Source organism: Mytilus galloprovincialis, chromosome 3, assembly GCF_965363235.1.
Source record: "Mytilus galloprovincialis chromosome 3, xbMytGall1.hap1.1, whole genome shotgun sequence".
Taxonomy (NCBI): Eukaryota; Metazoa; Mollusca; class Bivalvia; order Mytilida; family Mytilidae; genus Mytilus; species Mytilus galloprovincialis.
This window is the reverse complement of record NC_134840.1, coordinates 29,203,356-29,225,196: the sequence shown is the minus strand read 5'-3', so window position 1 is coordinate 29,225,196 and position 21,841 is coordinate 29,203,356. Positions and strand designations below refer to the sequence as shown.

Genomic DNA, 21,841 nt, shown 5'->3' with positions numbered 1-21,841 from the left:
CTTTGCTTCCCCATCATGTGAAGGAACTGACTCCGAATCTATTTCTGCAAAGGGCGATATCGTAACTCCTATACAGGAGAGTTACAGATCTAAATATATGTTGCTCACGTGACACTGATTTGGACGGAAACGTCGAGAGTAACGTTCGCAAAAAATAAAACAGCCAATGATATTGATTCCTCAAGTCCTTTGAACCCCTTACGTCATCCAAATTTAATATGATTGCTATTTTCAATTATTTATAAAACCCAGGATAAAAATAACTACAATGGGCTGTCTGAGAACCATCAAGAAAATTGCGATCGTGACATACCACAATGGACGGAAAAGACGTGACGTTAGCAACAATATTATTAAATTACCTTTTTTAGCCTTTACCAATAAAAAACTGCCTTAAAGTTATGATTAAAACACAAAAGAAGACTTTTTATTAAAATATAAGTCCATGTTATTAGGCTCCACTTATAAATAATACTTCAAAATTCCACTCCAAATAAGCTGGATGTCAGTAAAGTAGGTCATGATGTCTATTCCATGTCCAATATTTTGAAATGGAAAACCCTCTAATTCTAACAAAAAACACAAACACAGAGTAATTTTTATTTTTATTTACTCAGAAAGACACATTTTATTCAATAACATAATGCATTACTCCATTACACAGTCGGTTTCACAGTTTCAGCAATTGCTTTTTTGATGGATACAAAAGAACAATATTTCCTTCTTATTGTAAAATCTGCCTTATGCAAGCTGAACTAATTTTCTCCTGTTATTGAAACTAACCTTTACTTGACTAATTTGTTTGGCACAAGCTGCCTCTAGCTGTTGTACAATGATTCTAATCTTGGCTACCACACCTCTAGGCATGGCTTCAGCTGCTCTGAAATATTGCTCATAAATATCTCTAGCTTGATTCTTCACCTGAAACAAGGAAAATCAATTGTTTACTTCTGTGGAACTCATAAGTTGTTTCAGATGAGTTGTAGGTTGAAATAAAGTGTGAAAAGGACAAGACAATGCAAAATGAAAGAAAATGATCCCTATGTGTTGAGCTACCTTAGCTGATAAGCAACACAAAAAAAATCAAAATGTGAGAAAAATAAAGACTAATATTAAAGTGCTTCCTTTTCTAAATTAAGAAATATGAACACAGAACACATGTTGAGTTTATGGCAATTACCTTTGTTTTTATTTCTTCTGTCTTTGATTTGAATTTCTTACTCTTCTTTCCTCCCCATCCTGTTGAGAACTCTGCTCCCAGGGAGGTCTCTGCTGTAAATGAGTGTTTTGTTCCACGATTTGACTCAAATATAAACCCTGGTACATCTTCCTTCAGAATGGTTGACTGAAAATAGAGAAAAAAACATAAATAAAACTTCTACTCTTAAATTCATAGTTAGAATCTTATCAAGTTTTATCTGTTACTTTATTTGTTATCAGGAATTTGAAAGTAAAGATATCTCACATTAATGTCAGAACTTAATCTATAATACAGGTGAATTAGTGATAACTTGGAAAGAATCAATTAACCAAAACTTACTTTACTTCAGCATAAAGAAAGTCTCAGAAGAAAACCCTAGTCCTCACTAATACATTCATAAGGTCAGAATTTTCATCCTAATTACACAATTCTATTATTTATATTATATTAACCTGTTGACCATCTGCATTATGTATGTGTAACTCTCCTTCTTTCTTACAAGACAAAGACCAATTCCCAATAACTAGTCTTGGTGAACCAAGATGTGACAATAATGGTTGGCTGACAGTTCCACTCTTGATCAAGCTACGAGCACGCTGTAATTTTTCCAAGAACTCCCCTCTGTTTTCTGAACTGTCCGACCCTCCTTCTGGACTACCACTGGAATACATTGTAGCTAATTTACTATCTAGTATAAATCTAAACCATCCATTACTACCGTTAGACAGCTCTAATGCTGCAGCATCACTCCAGAGATATAGACAATCACGTCCACGTACTATACACCAGTCTCTCCAATGGTACGGTCTACCCTGTACAATCTCTGTAGCATCTTCTAAAGAGTTATCTTCCTCAACCTGCAAAACAGTTCAAATAGTTCAAATAACGAGGTGGGAAGCTAATTTCTGGATAAATAGGAGATATATACCAATAATATAGTGGAGTATGATGGCAGATGTATTTACAAATAGCCTTGTACCTTCTTATATTGCAGATTAAACCAGGTGCTCCGCAGGGCGCAGCTTTATACAACCGCAGAGGTCGAACCCTGAACAGTTGGGGCAAGTATGGACAAAACATTCAAGCGTGATACAGCTCTGAATTTGGATTGTGATCAAATTTTTGACATTACATGGTTTTTTTTTTACACAAAACAAATGTCAAGATTTTACAAATCAATTAAAGATTTCTTCTTCAAACTTTTTAAATCTAAAATTAAATAGTTGACACAGCATAGGTTTCGGACACAGAATGAATGTGGTCTAATGAACTTTTTTTTTTTTTGCCTTTGAGCAATTCACTATGCTGTTGAATATTAATCCTCTCAAAAAAATGTTTGAAGAAATTTTCTTTTTATTTATGAAATCTGAAATGAGAAAAATTTAAACCCCCCCCCCCTTTTTTTTCACATCCCCGTTTCCCTTTTTCCAAAACTGATATCAATTCAAATTTCTAATGGAGTTTGCAACAATAACTACTCTTTTAAATACATCATAAAATATTAAAATGTAAAATAAAGTGCTTGTTATCACTGAATGGTAAAGATTGGTTGGTAGTAAAAGTGAATATACATTGTTTATTGTATAAAACAATAAAAAAAACTTCATCCGCAACATTTTATATTGGCAAATTTCCAATGAAGTTATTTACATAAAGTTATTGGCAAATAAAAATAGAAAATGACATCATAGTCATGTCTGGCAAATGTCCAACATACATTATCTAAAAACATTTTAGATAAGATAAGGAAAAAAAGCTTCATCAGCAACATTTTATATTGGCAAATTTCCAATGTAGTTATTAACATAAAGTTATTGGCAAATAAAAATAGAAAATGACATCATAGTCATGTCTGACAAATTTCCAACATATATTATCAACTACTATTCTATACAAAGAAAGATAACTCCAATTGAAAATTAATTGCTATTGCACAATATTGTGCAATTAGATATTTCTTGCTATTGTGCAATACTGTGCAATTGAAAATTTCTTGCTATTGCACAATACTTGATATGGAATCCTGATTTGGACCAACTTGAAAACTGGGCCCATAATCAAAAATCAAAGTACATATTTAGATAAAGCATATCAAATAAGCCCAAGAATTTAATTTTTGTTAAAATCAAACTTAGTTTAATTTTGGACCCTTTGGACCTTAATGTAGACCAATTTGAAAACTGGACCAAAAATTAAGAATCTACATACACAGTTAGATTTGGCATATCAAAGAACCCATTTATTCAATTTTTGATGAAATCAAACAAAGTTTAATTTTGGACCCCCATTTGGACCAACTTGAAAACTAGGCCAATAATTAAAAATCTAAGTACATTTTTAAATTCAGCATATCAAAGAACCCCAAGGATTCAATTTTTGTTAAAATCAAACTAAGTTTAATTTTGGACCCTGTGGACCTTAATGTAGACCAATTTGAAAACGGGACCAAAAATTAAGAATCTACATACATAGTTAGATTCGGCATATCAAAGAACCCCAATTATTCAATTTTGATGAAATCAAACAAAGTTTAATTTTGGACCCTTTGGGCCCCTTATTCTGTTGGGACCAAAACTCCCAAAATCAATACCAACCTTCCTTTTATGGTCATAAACCTTGTGTTTAAATTTCATAGATTTCTATTTACTTATACTAATGTTATGGTGCGAAAACCAAGAAAAATGCTTATTTGGGCCCCTTTTTGGCCCCTAATTCCTAAACTGTTGGAACCTAAACTCCCAAAATCAATACCAACCTTCCTTTTGTAGTCATTAACATTGTGTTTAAATTTCATTGATTTCTATTTACTTAAACTAAAGTTATTGTGCGAAAACCAAGAATAATGCTTATTTGGGCCCTTTTTTGGCCCCTAATTCCTAAACTGTTGAAACCAAAACTCCCAAAATCAATCCCAACCGTTCTTTTGTGGTCATAAACCTTGTGTCAAAATTTCATAGATTTCTATTAACTTAAACTAAAGTTATAGTGCGAAAACCAAGAAAATGCTTATTTGGGCCCTTTTTGGCCCCTAATTCCTAAAATGTTGGGACCAAAACTCCCAAAATCAATACCAACCTTCCTTTTGTGGTCATAAACCTTGTGTTAAAATTTCATAGATTTCCATTCACTTTTACTAAAGTTAGAGTGCGAAAACTAAAAGTATTCGGACGACGACGACGACGCCAACGTGATAGCAATATACGACGAAAAATTTTTCAAATTTTGCGGTCGTATAAAAAATATTATTCATAAAATAAAGACATCACAACATGCAGTTTTGTGATATGAAACATGTATTTTTATGTATTTTTAAGACATTTTTTTACTCAAATAATCAATGGATTTCTTTTAGAAAAAAATTCTGCACCAGAGAATAAACTACACAGAGAACAATAGCTATTGTATTTATTCAATTGGACATAAGTTTAAATAAATTGACCAATAGATGACTCTGGGGGAAATTTTCATTTGGTCGCAATAGGAATGATCTATAATTATTTTTTTCTTAGTAAAACAAACATACCTTTTCTTCCATGGCTATAGCTCCTTCCAGTTCCTCCATAGGACCAGCTATGCACTGGACCCTACCAAATAGTCCCAGTCTACCAAAATGTTCAAGAAAGACATCTTGAGATTCCTGGCCTTTCTTCATCATATCTTGTATGATGTTCAGTACTATCTGGTGGTTCTCGTCCTCATCCTGACAAAATAAATCTTATAATTCTAATCTCAATCAAATATTTGATCTTATATGAAAGTTAATGTAGACCTATTGAATTAATCATAGAATGGACGCGACAAAATAATCACTTGTGCAAGCAAAAAATGTATCCTAAAATCATCATGGTATAAAAGAAAATATCAAAATTTAAAAGAAATTTAAAAACGTAGCTTATCCATCGAAAATCTATATCTGTTAACATTAATTTCTGTTATAAATAAATTTTCTTTTACAGATAGCTTGATAATAAAAATATCTATCTAAACCTACTTCCTTCAAACTATATCATTACCTCATGATCCAGAACATTAGTCATTACTTCAGTGAGGGCAGCAGCAAAGTTAACAACATTCACCTCTGGATTAGACAGTTCACATATCAATGTGTTGGTGACGTAATGTATCATCTTTTTCAACAATGATAAACAGGATTTTCTGTAAGAAGAGTTTCAATAATATTTAGGAGTTATTATGAGAAAATAAAAGTAACTGTTTGTAGCATACAATAACACAAGATCTGTATTTTGTAGTAATAAGCATTGTGTATAAGTTTCATATCATTTGGTTAAGGCAATCTTAAGTTAAAAAACGGAAACTAAAAGTTTTTCAATTTTTCCATTTATAAAGGGGAATAACTCTAGAACTGTTTAAGTGACACCACCAAAATTCAAACTTGATCTGAGTTATGTGGTAATAAGCATTTTGTATAAGTTTCATAACATTTGGTTGAGGCTAAATCAGGTTAGAGAACGGAAACCAATTTTGGGACGTACATGCATACAGACAAGGGTAAAACAGCAGGTGCAAAAAAATATCTGTATAACATATAAAATTAAAATCAACATATCTGATCTTTTGATGGAAATCTACAACATGACAATTTACATGAATCAACATGTCAGTGAAGTTTTGATTAATAAATAATTAAAGCAGAAATCTTAAACAGAAAATGGAAATCCAAAAAGTTGTGCCAGAAAGAGATCAAATATCAAGTGCAACTTCTGCATTAAGGTTACCTGCCTCATCATTAATCATCTGAAAAGACTTCCTAATGGTGATCATAACAGAACATCAATGTTTGCATACATGAAAACCGATAACTTTTAACCATGCAAGAACTGAACCAGGTGCTCCACAGGGCACAGCTTTATACAACCACAGAGGTCGAACACTGAACAGTTTGGGCAAGTATGGACACAACATTTAAGCTTGCTACAGCTCTGAATTTGGATTGTGATTAAATAGTTGACCCAACATAGGTTTCTGACACAGAATGAATGTGGTCTAAGAACTTAATCTTCAAAAAATTTAAATTGGACATTTACCTATTAGGGTCCAATATCCAAAATCTAAATACATGGTTAGATTCAGCATATCATAGAACCCTAAGAATTCAATTTTTGTTGAAATCAAATAATGTTCAATTTTAGACCCTTTAGACCTCAATGTGAACCAATTTGATAACTGGGCCCAAATATTAATCGAAGAGCTGAATAGCTCTGAGGGGAAAGACGGCCCTTGTTTCTATTTCATTTTTTTTTTTTTGGGGGGGGGGGGGGTTATCTTTTGATAGTCTTCATATAAAGAATGAAAAAAAAGAACAGCTAGAACATGTGGAAGGTTGACACTATTGGAATCAATTGTTGTTTAATGTAATTTCGTTTCTTTGGTTTAGGGTTCAATTTAGACCAATGGAAGAGATCTGCATCTTCTAAATCTAAACATTCAATTAAAGTTGATAGTTAATTATCTAAAATTCAACTAGTTGAATTCTGTCATTTAACAACAACTACAATTATTTTTGAAATCTTAATAGTGTACGACTGAACTGCAGGCTAGGGCCATTTTCCATTTTTTGTGACAGTACTCTTAAGATTTTAAGTTTTTTTCTTAAGAAAGTTAGGACTGAAAAATCTATTCAGTTTTAAATTTCCATTGATAAAGTTCCCAGTTACATCTCTCATCACAGGGATACAGGTACTAATAAAAATTAAAGAACCTTAGTGAGCACGCTCACATACCCCACGTCCCCCACATTGTCATTGGAGAAATTAAATAAGTATAAGAAAAAAAAATTGTATAAGAAAAAATACTGAATAATAATTTCCTGTCAATATACACATCTACATAGTTTGTCCTTATTATCTACAAAATTTCATGAAATTCTGTTGTGTGTTTTCAGAGGAGTTGAGATGACAAACTGTTGCAGAAGTACATTGAAGCAAATAAGTTCAAAGGGGCATAACTCCTAGAAAAAAAATTGAATCGTAATTTCCTGTTGATATGCAAATCTACGTAGTATGTCCTTATTATCTGAAAAGGTTTCGTGAAATTCTGTTGTGTGGTTTGAGAGGAGTTGCGATGACAAACTGTTGCAGTAGTACATTAAAGTAAATAAGTTCAAAGGGGCGTAACTCCTAGAAAAAAAATTGAATCGCAATTTCCCGTCGATATGCACAACAACATAGTATGTCCTTATTATCTGAAAAGGTTTCGTGAAATTCTGTTTTGTGGTTTGAGAGGAGTTGAGATGACAAACTGTTGCAGTAGTACATTAAAGTAAATAAGTTCAAAGGGGCATAACTCCTAGAAAAAAATTGAATTGTAATTTCCTGTTGATATGCACATCTACGTAGTATGTCCTTATTATCTGAAAAGGTTTCGTGAAATTCTGTTGTGTGGTTTGAGAGGAGTTGCGATGACAAACTGTTGCAGTAGTACATTAAAGTAAATAAGTTCAAAGGGGCGTAACTCCTAGAAAAAAAATTGAATCGCAATTTCCCGTCGATATGCACAACTACATAGTATGTCCTTATTATCTGAAAAGGTTTCGTGAAATTCTGTTGTGTGGTTTGAGAGGAGTTGCGATGACAAACTGTTGCAGTAGTACATTAAAGTAAATAAGTTCAAAGGGGCGTAACTCCTAGAAAAAAAATTGAATCTCAATTTCCCGTCGATATGCACAACTACATAGTATGTCCTTATTATCTGAAAAGGTTTCGTGAAACTCTGTTGTGTGGTTTGAGAGGAGTTGAGATGACAAACTGTTGCAGTAGTACATTAAAGTAAATAAGTTCAAAGGGGCATAACTCCTAGAAAAAAAATTGAATTGTAATTTCCTGTTGATATGCACAACTACATAGTATGTCCTTATTATCTGAAAAGGTTTCGTGAAATTCTGTTGTGTGGTTTGAGAGGAGTTGCGATGACAAAAAACAGGACTGACGGACGGACGGACTGATGGACGGGTCAAAAACATTATACCCTCCGCAACTTCGTTGCGTGGGGTATAATAACAATATGATTGATGTAAACTGTGTGAAGCTTGTTTCCAAATCCTACATTTTGAAATATTTGTAAAAATTTCATGAATAAATAGGTTTAAAAGAGGGACGAAAGATACCAAAGGGACAGTCAAACTCATAAATCTAAAACAAACTGACAACGCCATGGCTAAAATGAAAAAGACAAACAAACAACAGCACACACGACACAACATAGAAAACTAAAGAATAAACAACACGAACCCCACCAAAAAACTAGGGGTGATCTCAGGTGCTCCGGAAGGGTAAGCAGATCCTGCTCCACATGCGGCAACCGTCGTGTTGCTTATGTGATAACAAATCCGGTAAATAGTCTAATTCGGTAGGTCACATTCAGGAAAGGGAAGGGGTTTAAACTACAAAATGCAACATTTGTAATTTTTTTTGTAACTATTACAATGATTATGTTGGTACACAAAATTTAGTTTTAATGGAAGACTACTTATCATATACTAAATGTCACATTTTAGATGTTTATTTTAGTTGATAATTAGCTTATAAATTGAGGTGCTCCTGAATTGGAGGAAGATTCTCAAAACAGAGTTTTAAAGAAAAAAATGGAAAAGATCGTTTCTCTCCCCGATCTCATGTAGCCCTCGGACTTCCTGTTTACTTTGAAAGTTGTTGACCTACAAATTAAAGTATTGCATGTTGATGTTTGAATCATCTACAGCAAACATCGTTATGTTTAAATTTAACAAATACTATTTTTTAATAAGTGCACAATCTTTGAGAATGATTTAAATAACCAGTGAAGGATATCCCTGCTTATGCGTAGTGTGGCATTCCAACAATGAAGTCACTATAAAATATAATGTAGGTTGGATATATTTAGCATATCTCGTCATACTGATTTTTCCGGATTGTAAAAGAAACGTAAATAGTGTAAATGAGAGCTCATTATACGATAATTTCGAGAGAAACAGAAGGGAAATGTGTAAAAAAGTGTTTATAGTCAATTTATTCATTTGTGTCTTCCCATCTCATCATTCTCAGTAAGATTTGTTGGGGGATTTTCCACACTATAAAAACAAAATGAAAGATGTGAGGGAATGTCACTCTGGTCAACCCCATTGGGGATTGACGGCTTGAAGCCGTCTTCCCCAAAAATCTAAATACATGGTTAGATTCAGCATATTGAAGAACCCTAAATATTCAATTTTTGTTGAAATCAAACAAATTTTAATTTTGGACCCCGATTTGGACCAACTTGAAAACTGGGCCCATAATCAAAAATCTAAGTACATGTTTAGATTCAGCATATCAAAAATCCCAAGAATTCAATTTTTGTTAAAATCAAACTAAGTTTAATTTTGGACCCTTTGGACCTTTATGTAGACCAATTTGAAAACAGGACCAAAAATTAAGAATCTAAATACACGGTTAGATTTGGCATATCAAAGAACCCCAATAATTCATTTTTTGATGAAATCAAACAAAGCTTTAATTTTGGACCCTTTTAACCCCCAATTCCTAATCTGTTGGGACCAAAACTCCCAAAATCAATCCCAACCTTTCTTTTGGTGTCATAAACCTGATGTTAAAATTTCACAGATTTCTATTTACTTATACTTAAAGTTATTGTGCAAAAACCAAGAAAAATACTTATTTGGGCTTTTTGGCCCCTAATTCCTAAACTGTTGGGACCAAAACTCCCAAAATCAATCCCTACCTTCATTTTATGGTCATAAACCTTGTGTTTAAATTTCATAGATTTCTATTTACTTATACTAAAGTTATAGTGCAAAAACCGAATTACTTCAGACAACGATGACGCCAACGTCATACCTATATACCGCAAAAATTGAAAATTTTTTGGTCGTATAAAAACTATTAATTTTGTTTAAAGGTGAGCTATAGCTAGCAGACAACAACAACAAAAAAAAAACAACATTCATAGCATTTTTGGAATTTAATTAAGATAACTAAAACTGTATACATATAATTATAGAATCTTACCTTACTGAAGGCAACATAGTACTTTGAAAGACATTGGTAAATACAGGCAGTAATTGTTTGAGATAGATAGGGGCGACTTCAGGGTCTCCTTTAGGTTCATTAGATTCTTCCTTCTCCTCTATTGTAGAATCTTCCTTTTTCTCCCTCACTACCTCTGGCACTGGAGGGATCTCTGGAGGGGTTGTTGTAGGGGATGGGGGAACCACTGTAGCAGTAGTAGTCACTGTTGTAGTTGGTGGCTCTCTGCTTGTGGCTGAAGACATCCAATCTCCTGATTGAAAAAAAAAGGTTGCTCAACTGTACAATTTTATTTTTCATCAATTATTCAATGAAAATTTTCAAAACATGAACAAACAGGTAATGCTAAACAGGCTTTTAACACAAGCATTCAACTGGACAAGTTGTACAGCAGAATCGTTAGCAGTCTAGAGATTCTGAAAAATATTTGTGACCTTGAAATTCAAAATAACCTATGAAATCTTTCCTTTCTATGGTATATGTTTTCTTTACTATTTTTGCCTATGATGAAGAAGATGTATGACCTCTCTGTGATTTTCAGCTTTACAGGAGACTAAAGAAAGGATATGTAAAACCTTTCTGTAATCTTTATCTTAATAGGACACTGAAGTATCTATATGACCTTTATGTGATTTGAACTTACCAGGGGACTGAAGTATCTGTATGACCTCTCTATGACCTTCATCTCCTCTTTCTCTAGCTTTATCTAAAGGAGTTTTGCCATCTTCATCCCTAAGTTCTGGATTAGCACCATATCTAAGCAATGTCTAAATGAGAAATACAGATAACTAAAATGTCTGCTATTCATTTTAACATTTCACTTTAAAACTAATATTGAAAATGATCATGAACTTGCCCATACTTCCTTTATAAATGTATGACAATAGTTGCAATAATTTGTAATTTGTCAAATTATATTACACTTATAGCTGTCAATTACTAGTTATTTCAAGTATTGACAAATTGAGTATTTGTTTGATAAAAAAATTGTCAGTTATAAATTTAACTGTTACAGATTTTTTTTGTATTACAGTGACTTGACTGTATGAAAGCTTAGTTTGGATATTTTTATAGCAATTCAAAATAACAACAGTTCACCTATAGAATGGTAATGACCACAATAAACCTTTACAAACTGATAGACTTATTTTGTCACAACAACATTAAAGTGGACAAAAATCATTTGGGATTGTAAGCATGTTTTATTTTATCACCTTGCACTTTCACAATTTGACTGAACAAATTGCAATTTGGTCAAAATTTTGAATGACTTGCAATTGGTGGAGAGCAACACTAACAGTCAAGTCACTGTAATAGAAGTTTACATATGCAAAATTCATACTGTTAAACATTGTTCACCTACCTTAACAATTTGTGGTCTTCCAAAACAAGCTGCATAATGGAGAGATGATGATCTCAATCCTCTATTGACGTCTGCTCCCCTCTCACACAGAAACTCAACCTGTTAAAACCACACAAATACAGTACAGTCAAATTAAATAAAGAAGATATTTCAAATTTGCAATGTAAATAAGATTTTTAAGCAGCGTTTTCAAAAGATTTTCCATATGGGGGATACTGCTTCAAGGAAATTTGGCAACATTTTGGATCCATTTTCCCCAACTTAACTATAGTGCCAAGTCATCTTGCCTATTATATTAGTTTCCTCAGAGAAAAATGGCCAATCAGAAATAAAAACTGCACCGTTGGATTTTTTCAAAATCTTTGTGGCACCAAATGAAAAACATTAATAAGGAGTCTTTTCATTAATTTTTCTTGCAATGTTTGGTCATAATCACCCATGCAATTCCAAAGATAAAAATATGTTTTTTCCTTGGGGTTTCAATGGGAAATATGAACCCTCAATGCTGCCATGTTTGCCACTCAATAACACAAAATAAGGGTCTAACATTTTCCTTGTTTATTCTTGAGGAGATTTCAAAAAAATTGACAAATCAAAGCCATTGTTATTTAATTAGCAGTAATTTTTTATCATATAGGATATTTCTAGACAAATTACTTAGTACAGGCAATTCTTGATAAATATTTTGTGATAATCTACTCACCATTTCCTGAGTTCCAAATGCAGAAGCCCAATTAAGTAATGTCTGCCCAACATCATCCATAAAATTTACTTCAAATCCTGTTTAAGAAACAATATAAAATTAAATTGTTAAACATGACACAAAGGTGAACTTGTTTAGCAAATACATATTAGAAGGATTCTGGCTATTATTTTAATGTCCCTTTCTTTCATACAGCTAATCAAGTAATTATACATCCCTTGTTTTCAAATATGTGTAAAACTATATTAAGCATTGTTGTTTTTAATTTTGACATATAAATAATTAAGTTTATATCGCCTTGAATATGTCAGATATAAGAATGATCAACATAAATACACTGACTGGACTATAGGAATGATATAATAAATGGATGGAAGTGAACAATATTTCACTTATTTTTCTTTACAATCCAAGTTAAAATAGAAAGCAAAATATTTAGCTATGAGGTTACAAACAATTCATACTTTTAATCTGGTTATTTTCTAAGCAAAATAACCTGAAAAAAATATTTCTGATTTTCCCTCATATTACAACTTTTATATGTCACACGCAAATTGTCATAATAAAACTAATAAAGGTTCTCAGATTTCTGTACAATTTACAATGATGCTTAAATATTTAGTGAAGAATACCATTACTATTCATATGCTACCTTGATTCTGAGGAAAAAAACTTTATTGACAAATGAATATTAACATATTATTTTTTCATAGCAATAGTTTACCATTATCTACAGCATCAATGAGAGCATCAGTATCTTTACTACGAATACAATCAATCAGCTGACGATGAGATCTTTCTCCAGAGCTGTCCATCCTACGTAAACTAGAGATCCTACTACTTATACTCGACACACCAGTTTTAGGGAGGGCTTTCCTTCCTTCAAATAACAGTACCAGTAAAAGGTCAACTAAACGCATTGTGTCTAGACAACATCTGAAGAGAAAAAAATATGTACTGAAAACATAAACATTTGGAATGTCTTCCTTCCTTCAAATAATGACATCAATAAAAAAAAGTCAACTAACGGCATCATTGTACTGTACCGACAACTAAATCAAGCTTTCACATTCTGATATGTCATGCCAGGTTTAAAATTATCTTGCTAATTTAGAAAATTCATATAAATATATTACTTTAGATAATCAGTACATAGAGTGGTCAACTTTAATGAATGTCCCACATTTGTACATGTGTATGAAGATGTGATATATACATGTAAATATTAAAAAATAAAATTTGAATTTATTACCTTTCATCTCCCTTCAGTCCACTTTCAATAGCATCAGGAAGATCTGACCTCAAAAGGTCATGGGTTATACCAGGTGAACCCCGACATAAGGTGGATAGTAAACTTATGACAGTTGATATACTAGGACTAGACTTTGATTCTGGAGTTTTTGCTCCTGGAGTGCTAGCTAAGGAAACATTGTGACTGGTTTCCCCTGCTCTCTGTAATCTCTGTAAAAGTTCATCTATAAGTCCATGCTGAGCTAGTGGAACAGGATCTACTCCTTTACGGGTAAATCTATCAGCTAAAGATGCAAAACATCTTAAGGCTCCATCTGCTACCTGTTTAAACATACAAGTATTACATGTATTAACCCAAAAAGTTAAATTTGTACAGTATGTCTTTCCTACTTCATCTCTTCACTTTATATATGTAAGCATTCTCACATGCTTTTTTATATGAAATGCTTGAAGTTTCTATATAATGATCATGATAATTAGCACTGTCATTTTAACACAGTAAAATGTCCTTATTCATGGTACAATGTATTGCTGTGTGTGCGTTTATTCTACATTGGCTAAAGGTAAAGGGGGAGGGTCGAAATCTCACAAAACATGTTCAACCATACTACATTTTTGAGCTTGAAGGCCCATTGGTGGACTTTTCTGATCTTTGTTGGGGTTGTTGTCTCTTTGGCACATTTTCATAAAAATTAAAATGTCTGAGAAGTTAGGTACCTCAACTCTTTTAATGATATTTGAACATTATAAAATTTAAAGGGATTTGTATAAAGTTATAACCCTGGAGGCCACGCCCAATGCATTATTCAATTTATTATGCAAGTAGATTGGCTATTATTTCCAGTTGGTCGTAAAATATATAAACATACAAATTGATCATCATGTTCTAGAAGAGTAGACAGTGACTCTACACAAGTCTCCAAGGATTGGTCTTGGGGTTCCATCCTACCACAGAGACGAGAAACTACAGACATTGAAGAGTGTAAGGTATCCTTATGAACCTGTGATCCATGTTCTCTGATAAAGGTGAGAACACACTGTAGTCCTCCAGCATCAAAGACAGCTCCTGATTCTCTGGTACACATTCTCTCCATAACCTATAGAATATAGTTAGAATGGTGATTCATGTAAAGTTCTAGCTTAAAACTGAGGACAAAGGGACAAACGATGAAACATCTAACATAGTGCCTAGTGGTCTACTAAAAAGTTCATAAATTTTCCAAGACATTTATTCATCCATTAATCTCAAGCAGTTAAACCCATAATTATAACTTTTCAACTGTCAGTAAAACAAATTTCATATATCTTTTTAAAAAATACTTTTAAAATAAGAGACAATAACTCCACATCTTTTTTTAAAAATCGAAAGTATTTCCTGGATTTTTTTTTTGTTTTCTAGAGTATCAGGGTTCTCACTAGGAAATTTTCATGGTGAAGGACTCACTCATCACTTTTAAAAATGGTGAGTCCAAAAAGATTTTAATGAGTCCAGGATGCATGTAATTTTTTGTGTCTTAATAATAATATAATGAAAAATGACGAAAAATAAAACTTAAACGATGCATGATGGATTTGTAGTTTTTATTAAATCAATAAAAATTATGATCTCTTAATAGTAATTGTTCATTACAAATTATATAATAGACTTCTTTCTGGGTCTATCAATTCTTGGTGTAGGGACATATTTAAAAAAAAAATTGTTTGCCAAAGCCAGAGTGCCATAAAAAAGATTGTGCCTAAAGGTAGTTTTTTTTTTGTTTGGTTATTTCTTCTTTTTTTTTTTAAATGTATATGGACTTTTTAATAGTAAACTCAGTAAAAGAACTGTATATTTACAAGTTTTATGAAATTCCTATTCTACTACAAGTAATTGCTAAAAAGGATTAATAAAACAAAATCTTTTGTAAAATAAATAATATACCAATCTTTTGGCCAAATGGAAAAGGTTATCTGTCTTATATAAGGTTAATGAACTGACAAGAATTTGTTCTGCCATTTTATTATGTACAACAATGTAATCATTGTATTTAAGTTTAGTTATCACATTTAATCAAGGCTTATTGTCTAAAATAAACAAGAGGACTTACTCAAATCTGTGAAGAAAGGGATTTAAAACAGATGCTTCATAATCAGGGTCTATCACAGCATAACATGAAAAAATACTCAACAGTAAATTACAAATGTAACAAAAATACAATGTCACTCATCACAGTTACACATATGCATATTTTTACTCAAATCATTGGATTTGGCAAGAATGAAATACTTCAAATGCTTAACTTACAACTTTTCGTTTTAACATAATGATATCAAGACATTTTAAACACTTATTGCACTGATTTACCTACATGTACAGTACATGTAACATTATCTAAAGAAGACCTAAATTCTAATTCTAGGATGGATTTATCAAGTCTGACTGTAACATTGTAATTCCAAGGGTACCTGTTAAACTTCATACAATGTGGTTATAAGGAATTTCAAATACAAGTGAAATAAAATTAAAAGGGATCAGGCTTGGCAAAAACTATAAATAAATAAAATAATGTAAATTTAAACATGGTGAAAAACATGGGTGATTTTCATAAGCATTTACCTTTATACATTGTTCAGACAAATCTCTACTGGTCCTTGATGACATTTCAACAATCACCAGTCTATTGCATAAAGCTTTAATAGCGCCATCTACAGCAACAATACGTCTGGTGCACTCTGCCGATACATCTAAGTAGTAAGTAATAGCCCTTGCTGTCACCTCAAGCACGTTGTCTGGAGCACATTCATCCAAGAAGATACGACATAAAGCTGGGAGAAATGTCCTTGGTGGACAGCTGAAAAAAAAACAGTTTCTTAAAAACATGTACATGTTAACACAGAATTATAGACTTAACAGCTTAAACATGTTAAATAGACCTGTCCTTCAAAAGATGTCTGACATAATTAAAATTGTGAGATTTGCTAGTCCTAAGGCCACACCAATTTGATTTGTAGTTCTTTCGACAAATGCTCCAAAAAATATGGGACAAGCAAGCAAAATTTGTTTGATTGTAATTTTTTTTGTTTGACCCATGAGTTTCTTTGAGGCGAGTGCTCTACAAGCATGACAAGTGAAGAGATCAGTAATACTGCAATATACTTTTTTTTAAATTGTGCGAGTAAGAATAAATGTCTATGTTAAAACTGGGTTACTTCATAGAAAAACAAGGAGAAACGTGCTAAATTGCATATAATTATATTTACTAGTGCCTGTATCACAACTGACTTTCCTGTCTTGCTGTGGTTTAGTTAATTTTGATTGTAAAATGTACATGTAACCATTTTCACTTTGAATTATTTTTCCTTAATTCAAATTTATTTTCCACTGTCATGACTGTATATCCGATTTCAGGGATTGATCAGAATATATTTCAGCCATGATGAGAACATTGCCAATTTTTAAGGTATCTACATGTATTTGAAAGTTTAAGTACCTGTACATGTACATTGTATGAAATTTCTTAAGCCTTATCAGAATGCCACTACTTCATGAACTTTTGAACTGCAGCATTACACATAGGCTTCCAAACTTTGTTTTATTTCTGTCACAGTGACTCAATTCATTTAATTCAATTCAAAGCTTTAGATATAGTTGGCATGTTACATAACAAATAAACAGAGAGCTTTTATAACCGAAATATCCATACATTTACATAACAATCATACACAATACTAATAATAAAACATAAAAGACATAGAACATACATTTCATGCACATTGACATGTAGTTCTACATGTGACAATATATTCAGTTTGGTTATAATATATGTTATCCCCAGATATTTCATTTAGCATCCTGGGTAACAGGGGAAATTGAAACACCATCATGTATCTAAAAATTATAGCATCACACCCATAACACAACCTATAAGATAACCATTACAGATATCATCACATAACCATGATATGAAAAGGTCCTGGGGAGAACACTGCATGTATAAATTAAAAATTTTACCTTTCAAATACTCTGTCAACATTGTCAGACATCAACAACAGCATACAAAGTTGTTCTAGGGCAATCTGTTGCATATCTCTTTCGTCTCCCTGTCCCATTTGCAGCCATTCTAACAACGTCTCTGGGTCAAAGTCTGCCATTGTGTCTGGGGGTCTGGTCTGGCTTACCTTTGTCTAAACTAAGTTTAGACCTCTGAGGTTAAAACCCCAGCAGGGTAACCCCCTTTTCTGGTTAGGTCAGATATATAACTTTACTCCAACCTATCACGTTTATGAGTACAGTATGTCACACGGAAATTCTTTGTGACTAATGAATGAGCACTCGAAAGTGCCTGCATTCGACGTAGTGCAAGGAAATTATCCGATCATACAGATTGAAACCTTCGGACTTTCTTCCGTGTCAAATGACTGAACACATGTACTGGAACAAACTCTTGTGTCCTTTGACAGAAGATTCAAAACATTTCCACTAAGCTATCTACTACTTTAGTTATTAAAAGAAACAAAGGAAGGCACTTTTGTTTTGCTCTTCACCTTCATAAACTATTTATAGCCTCGTTGTGATCGCAACATCCGGTTCATAATCTAAACACCGGAAATGGCTAAAAAGTTAATTTCCCGCGGATTATAATTTAATCTTTGTAAACAAACAAAAGCTTCCTAAAATAATTGTACTTCATAATTTTGTTATTTCAACATTTCTCTTTACCTTTTTACAACATATCCACTTTGAAAAAAAACATGAGAAAATTGTATTTAAATTCAAAAAACACGTTAATTTGTTCTCATGGACTGAGATTACTATAACACATAGTAGTCTCAGTCATGGACAACATTTTAATATGTACTTTCGACAATATCATTGACAAGTTGTAGGCTTTCCTATAGGCACAAATTGCACCCCTTTCATGGTATCGGGTCAGTTCGCCCTAATAACATGTTCGCCCTGGGTCCGTTTGCTCTGAGTTCGTTCGCCCATAGAGTCCGTTCGGCCTACAAAAAATCAGGGTATTGCAGTTGATATTCAGATATTTATATGGTTTATATTCTTGAAATTTATGAAAACATATGGAAATATTTAAAAGTTGTTGGCTTGTTCAGGATAATTAATTAACTAATTGTTCAATGACTTGATAAATCTCACAGATTGTTGTAATACTTGTCTTTTGATGGATTAATAATTACAACAAATGTTTAGTTTTGTTTTGATAAATAAAAACAATGATGTACGAACTGTAAATCATGAAAAAGGATTAAATAGTTCATTTATAATACTCGGAGACAAGTCTCAGTTATACTACATTAAAATAAAATTGACTATATACAATTTGTTTGTTAACAAATATCGGAGACTACGTCGAGACGCGACGGCCATACTTCCATGACGGCCGTATGATGTGTGACATGTGTCGGCCATACCGCCACATCGTCCATGGGACATATCGACCACACATTTTGAGACGTATCGTCCACAATTTTTTTTTTATTGAGGTTATAACATAAAATATAATAATAAAATAAATATTTATTCATATAAATAACAGAAATATAATTTATTTAGTATTTTTTTTCATTAGTGGCAAGGTTTCGGTGCAAAATATAGTTGACATGCATTTTGTGTCCGGACACATGGACACAACGATAAATTACAAATATTGAATATAGTAATTCAGTTTAAATGCTTGATTTAATATAAATGACCAAATGACAAATGACACAATTGAAAATAGGACATATCTAATTTTTTTTCTGCACAAGAGATCTACTGTGCACCTTTATTTATTTTTGTAAGAGTTATCTTTGCTTGATCATCATCACTTGTTGGGGACATATTATTATAAGTTATCTACGTTCATATCCGTAGATATGGATATTTTAACACCCTGAAGTACCCAAGTACACCATGAGGCGTAGCCGAAGGGTGTACAGGGTACTGAAGGGTGTTAAAATATCCATATCTACGGATATGAACGTAGATAACGGGGTACTTCAGGGTGTTAAAATATCCATATCTACGGATATGAACGTAGATAACGAATTTATCCCCGGTCTTAGTCCGAATCGGGCGAGTTTTATAAAAATTCGGGTACAAAGTGTAACGTGAAAACAACGTTTTTTTCATTATCTAAAAAAGTTTTATTGAAATTTGGAAATTTTACATATTTTTTACGGGGTGTAGGGTACTACCTTTGGTAGAACCCTACAGGTAGTCAAATATAAGACGTTTTTATCACAAAGACAGAGAAACTGGATCGAGTCAAATTTGGCGCTCAATGTTGTGAGAGTTACGCCATAGATGGTGTGACGTCCACGTGGGTCATTTGCATAGCTAGGTCAGTAGTCCCATTCCTTGAAAATGTGGCATTCAAGTGATGCATTTAATGGAATGAGTGTAAATGATCGGTATAATAGGACAAAATCGTTAATGAATTAAATATTTAATTACAAACATCATGGATAATCTATAAAATTCAATATTTCACAAGGAGCAATCATGGAACTAAGGAAAACTTGCGTGAAGTTCCCCGGAATAATGGTTAGCAACGTCCGGGGATATGGGTTAGCAACACCCAGGGGCTATGGGTTTTGTAACGACGTGCGTTAACCAATCAAAATCCTAGATATATACTAAGCCGGGGATAATATTAGTTATCTTGGTGTAATCAGGGGTGTACAGAATTTTACACCGTTGTTGAAAATTCATACACCCTGAGGCGCAGCCGAACGGGTGTATGAATTTTCAACAACGGTGTAAAATTCCGTACACCCCTGATTACACCAAGATAACGAATTTATTTCTTATGAACAATTCCTTTACTCATTTTGAAACCAGGACGTAAAATTGTAAAAATGGTAATGAAAAACTTCCAGCGTAATATTATTTCAATGTCCATGTTGCTGCACATTGTCAAATACTTTTTACTTTATTTTTGGAAAAATTCTGAAAATTTTTGTGTTCTTTTGAGTTTACAAAAAAAAAAAAAAAAAATATTTAAAAATTTTTTTTTTTTTTTTAGCATTTTCTTCTTATTATTTTTCTTCTAAATTTTTGTTTTTTTTTCTATATTTTTTGAAAATTTAATTTTTTATTTTTTTTTGGCAAAATTTAATTTTTTTAAAAATTTTGGCAAAATTTTATTTATCCCCGGGTGAACAAGGGTGGGGTGCTATTTACACCGGGGTAGTCAACCAATCAGATTGCAGTATTTTTGCTGCATAAGAAATAAGTATTTATATTGTTTGTTTCTTCATTATCAGTTATATAAAAAAAATTCTGAAGAATATATTTTATCGTAAAGTGATATAAAGGCATCTTATTATATATGAAGTTAAAACTTTAGGAATGTTGACTGTCGCTGTCAATGACGATATATAAATACAAGCACATGTCGGTTGAAAACAAAACTTTACGACAAAAGAGATGATTTCAGCTTTCCAATTGTGAACTTTCCATTTCTAAGTAGCAACATTCCAGCAGCACCTGCATACAGGGTATATATCTCCCAATTGATACGATATTCCCGTGCTTGCATTTCCTATCATGATTTTCTTGATAGAGGGTTGCTGCTCACAAAGAAGCTATTAAACCAAGAGTTCCAAATGGTGAAGTTGAAATCATCCCTTCGTAAATTTTACGAACGCCATCACGAGTTGGTTGACCGTTATGGAATAACCGTTTCACAAATGATATCGGATATATTCCTTACGTCGTAACTACAATCCCCTTCCCTTTCATGAATGTGACCTACCGAATTAGACTATTTACCGGATTTGTTATCACATAAGCAACACGACGGGTGCCACATGTGGAGCAGGATCTGCTTACCATGGAAGCTGTAATCCAGTGGCTGTCGATTGGTTTCTTTGTAAGAACATTTTCCTATCTGAAACCACCAACACCAAACTTGACCACAATCATCATAAGAATATCTAATTTAAAATGGATCGGATTAATTTTTTCGTTTTGGAATATTAGTCTGAAAACTATGATAGATAGAAAAAAATATGAAGAGAAAAATATCAGGAAGATCCAGAAGGGTACGGGTCTTGGGTCAACACGTCAGTTTAAAGTAAATAAAACATTAGAGAGAAAAAAGCATGATAAACATTGTTAAATTACAAGTTCTTTTAAATGATAAGTCAGTGCGCTCAATGTCTCCAACAAAACCGATGTGCTGTTTCTTTTGTTCTCCAGTCTATAACCAGTAGGATTGGGACTCCTTATATAAACCATTTTTGACGGACTAAATATTTAAAATCATTTAATGTGAATCATTCAGAATGTTCAAGCTCAAGGTCAACTGCACAACAGA

The 21,841-nt window shown here is 32.7% G+C and overlaps 1 protein-coding gene across 3 annotated transcripts in view; it reads right to left on the bottom strand.

The window, feature by feature from the left end:
- LOC143067636 (E3 ubiquitin-protein ligase HECTD1-like) overlaps window positions 1-18,083 on the bottom strand; it is a 52,532-nt gene extending 34,449 nt beyond the window's left edge. For all 3 annotated transcript variants that reach the window (XR_012975992.1, XM_076241032.1, XM_076241033.1), the window contains exons 1-14: window positions 17,530-18,083; window positions 16,135-16,369; window positions 14,408-14,635; window positions 13,540-13,859; window positions 13,012-13,223; window positions 12,288-12,364; window positions 11,585-11,683; window positions 10,865-10,988; window positions 10,204-10,474; window positions 5,215-5,356; window positions 4,725-4,901; window positions 1,654-2,058; window positions 1,181-1,345; window positions 784-921 (exon numbers count right to left, since the gene is read on the bottom strand). Coding sequence is in view for 2 of the 3 variants with exons in the window: in XM_076241032.1 (XP_076097147.1) it covers window positions 784-921; window positions 1,181-1,345; window positions 1,654-2,058; window positions 4,725-4,901; window positions 5,215-5,356; window positions 10,204-10,474; window positions 10,865-10,988; window positions 11,585-11,683; window positions 12,288-12,364; window positions 13,012-13,223; window positions 13,540-13,859; window positions 14,408-14,635; window positions 16,135-16,369; window positions 17,530-17,669 (2,733 nt within the window). In the remaining variant the exon portion in view is untranslated. The remainder of the gene's footprint in view (window positions 1-783; window positions 922-1,180; window positions 1,346-1,653; window positions 2,059-4,724; window positions 4,902-5,214; window positions 5,357-10,203; window positions 10,475-10,864; window positions 10,989-11,584; window positions 11,684-12,287; window positions 12,365-13,011; window positions 13,224-13,539; window positions 13,860-14,407; window positions 14,636-16,134; window positions 16,370-17,529) is intronic.
- Between the last annotated feature and the right edge of the window lie 3,758 nt (window positions 18,084-21,841).